This window comes from Phyllostomus discolor, chromosome 3 (genome assembly GCF_004126475.2).
Source record: "Phyllostomus discolor isolate MPI-MPIP mPhyDis1 chromosome 3, mPhyDis1.pri.v3, whole genome shotgun sequence".
Lineage (NCBI taxonomy): Eukaryota > Metazoa > Chordata > Mammalia > Chiroptera > Phyllostomidae > Phyllostomus > Phyllostomus discolor.
The window spans coordinates 187,189,714-187,200,806 of record NC_040905.2 but is presented as its reverse complement, the minus strand read 5'-3'; the positions used below and the strand labels follow the sequence as shown (position 1 = coordinate 187,200,806).

The 11,093-nt window shown below is 46.0% G+C and overlaps 1 protein-coding gene across 1 annotated transcript in view; it reads right to left on the bottom strand.

The window, feature by feature from the left end:
• Nucleotides 1–3,720: 3,720 nt before the first annotated feature.
• TGFBR1 (transforming growth factor beta receptor 1) overlaps nucleotides 3,721–11,093 on the bottom strand; it is a 48,933-nt gene continuing 41,560 nt past the window's right edge. The window contains exon 9 of the mRNA XM_028516053.2: nucleotides 3,721–8,184. Coding sequence (XP_028371854.1) covers nucleotides 8,059–8,184 — 126 coding nt within the window. The 3' untranslated portion in view covers nucleotides 3,721–8,058. The remainder of the gene's footprint in view (nucleotides 8,185–11,093) is intronic.

Here is an 11,093-nt window from a genome sequence, read left to right as displayed (position 1 = left end):
CCATTGTTTTTTTTAAACAACGTTGAGTGTGAGACAAGTACAAACTACTAAAAGGCCGATAGAAGTAGTTGATGGAGTAAGTAAAAGGAGAATCCGTAGGGACGCCGGAGACGGGTGGGGCAGGGAGTAGAGACAGGAGCAGCTGCCTGAGACCTGAGGGGGCTGCGGTGCAGAGCTGGCAGGCCCTCCGTGGGGAGAGCCCAGGGTGAAAGGCTTTGCTCCTACAAAGGAATCACCCAGCCCCACAGCTTCCTGCTGTCTGACCAGTTCACGTTCACTTAGGATTTCTGTGACTGCATGATCATTCACTCAACAAAGTCTTCTTGGGATCTGCTCTGAGCCAAACCCCAAGCGAGGCAAGAGGTTCACACACAAGAATGAGAGGTGGTCCCTACTCTGGGGTATTCATTTGCAGCTGCAGAGGCCGGCCTCAGAACCATTCAGGGATACAGAGTTTTGTCAGGGCTTACAGGGAAGCATTTGTGCGACAGGGCACGGCTCCATGGAGAGCGGAGAGGACTCCACTGAGACCTGGATGGCACTGTGCTTCTGACAGGGCACCCCAGGCGGGCTGAGCTCCCTAAGAGAAAAGGGACCAGCAGGGGTAGCAGCCCTGTAACTCTGGGGACCTATTTTGTTAGTCCTTACAGGAGGCGTTGGGAAAGGGAAAGGTGTGAAACCACCCGCTTCCTTCAAAGTGAAGAGGGTGAGTCCTGAGCACCCCTGAGGGGTTAACAGGGGAATGAAGCGAACCAGAGGCTGTGCTGAAGTGATCTGTGCTGAAGTGATCTGGAAACACTGCGGGGGACGGAGAGCTACACAGGCGGGATGAGTGCAGGGTGGAAGAAAGGACCTTTGAGTGGACCCTTGGGGATGATGCTTGCAAGCAGGAGAGGTGGGGAGGGTGTGGGGGGAGGAGTGCAGGTCTGGCAGCTGGCACAGCCCCAGCCACAGCCACGGGGCCAGAGGTGTGCTGGGAACCCAGTGAGTCAAGGACTGGCAGCAACAAGTGTGCTGGGTGGGAGGAGTGGCACAAGTGAGGCGTTTTCATTCACACACTATATTCCACCCATTTCGTGTGTGCAATGAATGGCTCCATAAATTGAGAGTTTTGCATCCATTACCAAATACCCAGTTTTAGGACATCTTCATCATCCCCAAAAGTTCCGGGTACCCGTTTGCAGTTTTTTTTTGTCATGCGTATTTGGCTTTAGCATGAAGGTTTGGAAGTTCACCCCCATTGCAACATGTACTAGTGAGCAGTCCATCCCTTCTTATTGCTGAGTGGTAAACCACCGAGTAAATAACTGTAACGCCTTTAAAATCTCAGGCCACCAGCACGTGGCCATTACGGTTGCTCCCGTTTGGGGGTACGATGTACTACACTGCTGTGAGCACGCACCCTCGGTGCTCCTTGGGGATGTACGTTTTCATTGTTCTTGCATGAGGGTTGCCACACTTAGCAAGTTGAAATGCAGGACTCCGGTTCAATTTGAATTTCTGATAAAAATTTTCTTTGTCTATTTCATGTAATACTTGAGACACACTCAAAAATTATTTATCTGAAATCTAAACTTAACCAGGCATCCCGTGTCGTACCTGGCCACCCCACTGTGTGTAGCGATGTAGAAATGGGACTGCTGGGCCACGTGGCAGGTTTGTATGTAAGAAACTGCCCATCTGTTTCCCGAAGGGACGCGCACATACCCCAGCAACACATGAAGACTGCAGTTTTTTCTCATCCTCACCAACACTTGCTTTTTATTATGGCCATTCTAGTGGATACAGAGTGATTTTTCATTGTGGTGCTAATTTCACCAATCGTCTTTAAGAAACTGTGTTTATTGGCCATTGGTGTCTTCTTGACACGAAGGTCTATTAAGTCTTTTGGCCGCTGTTGAACTGGATCGCTTGTCTTAGGGGGTGGTTTGTGCACTCTGACTACTCATTTATCCGACGTGTGATATGTGAATTGTCTCTAGCTCATCTCTGAACAGTTATTTTTAAAGCCCAGATTGTAATTTTGATGAAGTCCAACTTAGCACGTTTGTAAATGGATTTTGCTTTCAGTGTCACACTGAAGCCTTTGCCTAACCCAAGGTCATGAAGACACCCCCACGCACCCCCCCTTCCTTTTTTGGCCACATTCTTCTTTCACTTTTTGCCTTCGGTTTTGAAAGCTAGTTGTATCCAAACCTTGTCATGCTCCCACCCCAGCCTCGGAAGCTCCCTGAAGGTGTAGGAATAGCCCTTCAGCACCCAGTCTCTTCACCGGTCTTGAGCCAGAGACCCCAAGCAGGCTTTAGGGTTAGATGCAGGAACCTCAGATGCGCTGGGGCCCCCTGGGGAGGCAGGAAACCCACTCCAGAACTCGCAGGCCAGAAGTCTTGAGTCTCAACCCCAGGGTGCTCAGCCTCTCCAAGCTGCAGGAGCTTCCGGCACACTCCTGTGAGACCAACCGTTGGAAAAGGAAGGAAAGATCTGATTTTGGCCCAGAAACATCTGCTATGAACACACGCAGGCACCCTCCCCATTTGGGAACCAGAGAGAAGTGCACCTGTGGGTCATCCACAGTGTATTCTACCCATAGTGCTTGTAACCGTTCTAGCCCGTTTCAGATCGAGGTAGGTCAGCTACAGATGGAGAACACCTGTACTGTTCAGCTCCCCACCCCCACCCTCCCCGCCCCGCCCCGCCCCCACTAGGAGAAGAGAGAGAGGTTTGATCTCACTGTCCTCCAGGCAGAGGTGAACACTAAGTGAGACGGACGCTGGGGCTCCGCCAGCTGCCACCAGTCTCCCAGGCTACATGGCCTCCCAAACTGGAATTCCCGGGGGCATGTGCTGAGCTCCATCTTCCCAGTGAAAGCCCACAGCTAGAATGGCCATCGAGGGAGAAGAGGCCGCCCCTGAGCCTCCCGTGCAAACCCTGCCCTTTCTGGCCTCGCCCTCTATCAAACCCACACCCAGGTCGCCTTCAGGCATTTCCTGAAGGAAGAGCTGCCAGGCTCCTCTCGGTCCTGGGTATCCTGTACACCTCCCAATTAGTCAACATCCATCCTAGTTGCAAAAATCAGGTGAGATACGCAAATAAAAGCCCTTGGCCAAAACTCAAATGCTAGGGAAGTGCAGTTAATCCCAAACTCATCGAGCACCCATCTAGTCCAGCTGGTGAGTCCAGCAGCCACCTGAGTCCTCGAGGGTCTCAGGAGTGCCGAGCAGCCGTTCTGACTTCACTTCAGCGTCGATGCCATAACCTCTCCCGCGTGCTTTTCCCTTTGAAGGCATCTAACATTACCAGGCAGTCTGTGAGCTCACACCTCCCTTTACACGCAGGCCTCCCTGCACACCATCTATTCCAATGCTAAGATCCCAGGTGTTTAAGAGCTGCTTCCCACAACACGTGCACATTTTATCACTGATTCGCACCAGTGCTCCCTTTTATCTCCTACTTTCATCTTCCTTCCATTGTTTTCTTTGGAGAGAAACATCAATGTGAGAGAGAAACACTGATCAGTTGCCTCTTGTACACACCCTGACAGGGGACCAAACCTGCAACCCAGGCGTGTGCCCTGACTGGGAATCGAACTGGTGACCTTTCTCCTCATGGGACGACGCCCAACCCACGGAGCCATACCAGTCGGGGCTATAGCAACTACATTCCATAAAAGCATGGCCCACTCTGATATATACACTTTATTTTAAATGATGCCACTAGCACTGGGAAGAAAAAGTAATTTATTTGCATTGCTTTCATTTTTCTACTGTAGTGTTAGGACTTGACATAAGTATCACTCTTCTACTTCCTATTTACAGTTCATTCAGAATATGACCACAAACACAATATACATATTTTAAAAACTTATGGGGAACTGCAGTTTTTGCTTCTCTCTCCTCTTTACAGGTTTTTCAAAATCATTCAACTTAAAGGAAAATTTATATGGACATTTTCTGTACACATCTAAAAAGGCAGAGATTACACGGATAAAGCCAGAAGGATTTTGCACAGATACAATACAACACAGAGAACAAAGCACAGATGATGTTATCTGGGGCACACATATAAACAGTACAGTACCGTTTGAGGGATGGAGCAACATAATACTCATACTTTACAGAAATAAAACGGCAAACCCGGAGAATGCTCTGACGAATATTAAACATATATATACAGTGAGGTAAATGTACCTTGGTCTCTTGAGAGGTAATTTAAGTTTAAAGCAATTGATATTTTGAAGCATCTCCTCGACATATGGAGAAACGTCAAACGCCCCGCCCCATTGGCACGTGTGAAAGAGGGGTACCAAACGTGGTTCGCGGCACCCATCTGCCAATCTTGTCAGAGAGTAAGAACAAACTCACTGAAGTTCTTGTTAAGCTTTAAAGAAACAGGTTGAATGTTACGAACCACCTTTTCGAAGTTTACAATTACAAGTACGATTGCATCACGGGACTGAAAAGTTTAATGTGGTGACAGCCCTCAGAGAGTCCCGGAAGCCAGCAGTCCCAGGCAGAGGGCCCACAGATGTCCCAGCATCCTGAGCCAGACACAAGGAGCCACAGTGCGTGTCCAGGGTGACTCCTAAGGATCTCAAAACTGTGAAAAATGACATTTTTTGCCAAGTGGTAACAGAACCATAATTTGGAATCTCCAGCATCTTGGAGCCAATTCACCGCCACAGCCAAGAAACCAAAACCCAGCCACTTGCCACCGCTCTTTCAGTGCAAGGACACGAGTCAACTTTTGATAGGACATGCGTGATGGGATACCGATTTTGTTGTGCATTTTAATGAGCACTTTGCCATCTTGTTTTGCAGAATAGTCTACCTGTGACAGTTCTCAGGTATAGAGAAAAAATGGTAATTCATGCATAAACTGCAAAATGGCCACGTGACCACTCAGAGTTTGTAATAAGAACTGGCATTTGGAATTCTCGACAGCCATGGCGTGTACACCGACTCAAGGCACTTCTCGAGCACTATCACTACAGCAGAATTTCAGGCTCGGCTCTCTGGGCCTTACCCTGTCCTAGAGGGGGTACAGCTGGCCGCCGCCGCCGGCACACCTCCCACTGCCACAGCTGCCAGGGGTCGGCCAAGGCTGAAGCTGACCAAGGGCAGCCAGCGGGGCCATCATCTGCCCAGTCTCTGAATGCGGAGACCCCTCCCGGCAACATTCAATGAATCAAGGAAATGAAAGGATATCCCACAACTTCCAATGACCATTTTGCTCTAGATATCTTCAGTCAAAAGACTGCTGGGGAAAGGGTGCTGGAGAGAGGGGACGCTCGTCCAGGCCATGGTCTCTGAGCCAGGGGTCGGCAGGAAGGCAGGGCGGGGGAGACAGGGTGGAAGTCAGTAAAGAAGGACCGGGGGTGTCTGTGCCCCACTAGGTCAGCCCTCCCCCGCCCCCACCCCCACCCCTCCGGTGTACTGACAGAAAGGACGTGGGCAGGTCATTTGCCTCAAGGTCTATTTCAGCCAAGCTGGATCTTGGAAGGTGAGCATCTGAAGACAGGCAGTATAAAAAAAGCCTGAGTTTCTGAGTTTCCAAATGACAAAATGAATACTCTAGTCAAATTTACCTGTGATTGATCTGCTTCATCTTTTAAGTCACTTTCATTTTCAGTATTAGCCGATTGAGTTTTATCAAACTACCGTTTGCCAAAAAAGGAGTTAGCTGCAGTAATATGTAAACCCAATTTAGAATTAAATACCAACTTTAAAAAATTCCCTGATTCATTAAAAGTGCATTTTATTCACTTAGGAAAAGTACAACTGTAACTCAATCTTTGATTTAATAAAGAACAGCTTCAGCAAAAGTCGATTACCTTGTATGAAACTGAGAAATCATGTATCACAACTTTAAATCAGACAAGAACTTTTGGTATGTTCTTAATAAAATTATATAAAAATAGTTTTAGTGATAAAACGCATTGGTCCCCTGGATTTCATAAAGAAGATCTTGTAGACTTAGAAATGGCAAAGAAAAAAAAAAGAGTGCCTAATCACAGAGCTAGAGATTATGAAACAGGAAATGTAACACAATGATAAAAACAAACCTCTCAAACTCATATATTTGCTTTGATGAAATCACAGTAACTACAGGAAAAAACCTCGAATTTGGAGTCAAAATAGTAACCTCTAAGCACATTTTCCCCATGATGTTTTAAAGACATGAAATCGACACTAAATTCCTATGTAATACTATTCTTTCTAAAATTACTTTGGTTTTAAGACCAAATAGTCTTTCAAATTTATTCTATGAATAAGAGACAAGACATTTCGGAACACAGCTCAGCCGGTGTGAACGGCTGCTCTCTCCTCCGACCTAAGTGCTGGAAAGGCTGTTGCGCCCCTCCCGCCGGGCGCTGGCGCCGTGATGTCAGCGACTCGCCTCACAGCCAAGACGGTTCGCCCCCTCAGAGTAAGATCACAGTGATAAAGAAAACTTAGAGAATTGTACAAGTCCTGCAAAGAGTTTTAGCACTGGAAGTAAAAGCCAGTTACCATAAGCTAGTTTCCACTTAATGTGAAAAGACCATAACCAGTTTATTGGAAACGTTTAATCTGCCCAGGAAACATCTGTAAATGGAGAACCTATATGCAGGATATGCTTTAGCTACTACCATTCTCCCAAACATCAAGAGTGTACTGAAACTGTTACATAGCCTTGTAAATTAAGCAGTTAAAATACCTGCATACAGAAGGAAAGACGGAATTAAAAGCTGCCTTCCTCAAAATGTAGTGAGACCTCAAAACCACACTGAATCTAACCCTAGTTCCAAAGACAGAAAATGCACCGAACAATGACCCCCACGTGACACACGCGACTCTCCTGCATACCTGCTTTCTTCTACTCCAATTATTAACTACCTTTACCCTCCTAGAAAAAGGCCTATCCTTTAACATTACCCATACTCTAACTTTAAACATAATTCATCTCTTAAAAAAATAACACTGTCTTTGATCAGATAAAGAACAAAATGGCTTACAGAATGCCACACAACTTTTCACAAGCAGCTAGACAAATTCTCCCTTTTAGAAAAATTAGTCTGTATGCTACAAACTTTAAATTAAAGTACTAGAAGCGTCTAGAGTGCCACTCGATGTTTTGTAAAGCACACTTAGACAACACCACTAAAAACTTGATGCGAGACTATTCAAACGTGACTGTGATAACAACTCACCAATTAATGCCACTTCATCTCTTTAGTGGTTTAAGCACATTCTGGTAGGAGAAAGGCATTTTCAAAATGGAACACCAAATGACATACCACAAAACCTCTTCCAAAAAAACAGAACAGAAAAGGTCTATGTACCAGATAAATTAACGTTTTGAATTGAAACACTACAGGTTTTAACAAGCACAGGCTTTAAGCAATTCTACTTGTTTCCATTAGAAAGACACAGAAGTGGCACTTACTGGTATAGTACAATCCCATTTTAAAGGCATGTAATGTTCTGAATATGTGAAAGAACAATAATAGTATACAAAACACAATTGCATAAATTATGTTCCTCACTGCTATATGAGGTCATTTTTAGACTCAAGATAAGAGTTTTTTAAGTGTTAGTTTTAAGATCCTGAAATTTATAGAACCGTACATTCAAAGTCTGAATCAAAGAAACTCTTTAGTGGTTCAGAATCCTCTGAGAATGTACTAACCAGGAGGAAATCACTTTCTTTAAAAACAAGAAATGCTTCGTATAACTCGGCAATCCAGCTCCTTTACCCTTAAGGTGATCTTCAGCACAGCAGAGTCACTAAAGTTAAGACCAGCAATCATCTTTAAAGAAAGGCTTGTGTTAATAAAAAATAAAGGTAGACTACACAACACTCCGTGACTGTCCCGGGAAAGCAGAGTTCATAGTGCACAGAGAGGACCCACGGGGCTGGTTCCTGGGTCCACGGCAATCCTGGGAAGTTCTAAATCGACCTTATCGAAAGGAAGCGACATCCTTCTATTCCCTCTCAGTGAGGTAGAACAAGTGACCTCCCCAATTAGAGCCCAGGAGCAGATCTGAAGAAGAGCAGAGTTCGGGCAAAGCCGCAGAGTTACATTTTGATGCCTTCCTGTTGACTGAGTTGTGACAAAGTTTTCTTGATCCGCAGAGCTGTGAGCCGAGCTGCTCCGTTGGCATACCAACATTCTCTCATAATTTTGGCCATTACTCTCAAGGCCTGCAAGGAAATACAAAAAGATAAAAAACTGTAATTAATGCATGCACCACTTTCCACTGATCTGGGTAAGAACGTTTGCCTGAAAGGTTTCTTTCTAAATGACACGTACGCAAGTCTTTGGTTTGTTTGTTTGAGCACTGTCTGTAATACCACGAGACTAGAAATAACCGAAACCCCCATCAATAAAGCACTGGTGCCCGCAGCTGGAAAGCAGACAGGCACAGTGACTTACTCAGCAGACCTGAAAAAGCCAAATCCTCCACCAGAGCTGTGCAGGGAAAGAAGGAACTTGACTCACACTGAAACACCACCTTACACTGAAGTATTAACGGTGTCAAGTACCTCTAGAGTGAAGTGTAGGTGAAAAGCAGAAGCATCAGCTGAAAGAATCGGAACCCCAGATCCCTGGCCCTCCCCTGGCCCAGCAATAAGCTGGAGGTTTGCACCTGAGAGGGTGCAACAGGAATTCCTGACTCAGGGAACACGGAGGAGGAAGTCCCGTACTGACAGCGCGTTGAATGCTAAGGCCGGAGGCTTTCTCCACAAAACACAGGCAGCAGCACACACGTCCTCCTCCAGGCAAGAGCCTGGCAGAGTCTCCCCTGGGGCGTGTGAGCCGCCCGAGAGGAAAGACCTGGAGGGACTGACATCAGCAGGTCCCCCAGGAAGCGGCCCTGCCAGACCACCTCCCAGACCAGCTTCCTGTGAGCTCTCAGGGCCCTGATTTCAAACAGAGAGTGCGAGTTTGGTCAGGCATTTGGGAAAAGGACATAAAATGAGAAGCTGACAGAAACAGACAAAAAGCAACTTGGAGAAAATGGAAGCTGTACACAGAGAAAAAAATATCATTGATAGTCTCAAAGAGATCAAAGAAAATGTGGCAATAGGTTTTTCTTCCTTTCTTGACCTCGAAAAAACTTTACAGAAGTGGGAGATAAACCTGATTTAAAAAAGCTGATCGGCCTCTCAGAAAGTGGGAAAAAAAAAACAAACAAAGAAATGGATAACAGGAGGGAAAACATAAGCAAATTGGGAGGAGGTCTAACGTTGATAATCGGAGTTGAGAAAACAGGAAAATAAGAGAGAACAAATCAGACAAGTATTTCAGAAACACTTTCTAGAAGTGAATATTTGTTTCCAGATTAAAAAGGACAAAGTGCCCATCACAGGCATATATTCATTCAACAAATATTCACCGAGTGCCTAACACGTATCAGATACCTCCTGGGTGCTGGGGATACGGCAGTGGCACACAGACAAAATCCCTGCCCTCAAAAAGCTTCCATTCTAGAGCAGCGGCCCCCAACCTTTTTGGCACCAGGGACCATTTCGTGGAAGACAGTTTTTCCACAGATTGGGGGGTGGGGGGTGGAAGCAGGAGGCGGAGCGCAGGCGGTAATGTGAGTGAAGCTTTGCTGGACTGCCCACCATCCTGCTGTGTGGGCCAGTTCCTAACAGACCACAGGCTGCTAGTGGCCTGTGACCCGAGGGGGTGGGGACCCCTGTTCTAGAGGACTAAAGCATAAAATTAATGAGAAAGCAACTCACATAGGCTGTCAGCGGTAAACGCCAATGAGAAATGTCATTTAGGGAAGGAGAGAAAATGAGCTAGGCAAGAGGATGGTATTTTAAATAGACGGAGAGGTAACGTCTCACTGACCAGGTAACATCTAGGCAGAGGCTGAAGGAGGGGAGGAGGAATTAGCAAACCAAGAAGCAGGCAGATGTGAGACTCAGGAAGGACTCACCACAAGAGGCAAAGGGAGCCCAGGACGGAAGGGGAGGGCTGCCCTGCTGGCTAGACTAGAGAAGGTGGGGGGGGTTCTGTGAGGCACTTCTTTAGTCAGTCTCATGTTCCTTTTTCAAAGACTGTAGAGGTCTCAACTATGGAGGGGAGAGTTACAAAACCCTAGAACAGTGAGAAACTGAATCAGTGATGAGTACATGGAAAACTAACAAAAGGGAGAAAAACCAAAACGACAGTGGAGGCTTTAATTCGGAATAATGTGATAGTGACTGCAAGTGGCATGTGTGGTCTCAGCATTAACTGCTGACTTTTCCTCACGCTTAAAAAGCCATCTGTTCAAAAACAACCTGCTCTAATTATTGAGTGATGTGTAAATACTCAAGTTTGTACTCTGCAATATCAAGATCAAATTTTTAAAAGGCAAAAATATAGCCCATCTTCATTTGTTAAACATGCCAAGTCTTTGCATCCATGAGATGTACTGTATCCAGGCCTACGTATGTGATTTTGTTGGCGGGAGCTAAAGAGCTCTCTGGATGTCAAAGGTTCTACTGAGTCCTACGTTATTTTTATCTTGTTCTACTTTATCTTGTTTTATTTTATTATTTTATTTTTTTTATCCTCACCCAAGGACATTTTTTCATTGCTTCTAGAGAGACAGGAAAACATTGAGACAGAAGCATCAACTGGTGGCCTCAGGCATATGCCTGGACCAGGGATCACACGTGACCCAACCCAGGACTGTACCCACCCAGACTGAGGTGGAGGCGGGTGCAGACCCGAATCTGTAACCCAGGTATGTGCCCTGATGGGGAATTGAACCCTCAGCCTTTTGGTTGCAGGGCAACGCTCCAACCACTGAACCACATTGGCCAGGGCTGAGTCCTACATTATTTTAAGATATAAAATCAACTACTTAGTGGTTAGCTTTTTATTCCCCCTAAAGTACAAAACTTCAAATCTGGAGGGGAATGCTCTGCCTCACCATTATTATAATTAGTGACAGCTGGCAAGTAAAGACAGACTACATAAAATTTGTCTACCGAATTCTTTAAATTTATGACCACAAAAATATTTCTAAAACCTTTTGCAAGAGCTGGGGTTGAGAAGCTCAGACACTGCTGGGAAGCATTTCCCCCAAATTCCCGGTGAGTAATCACAC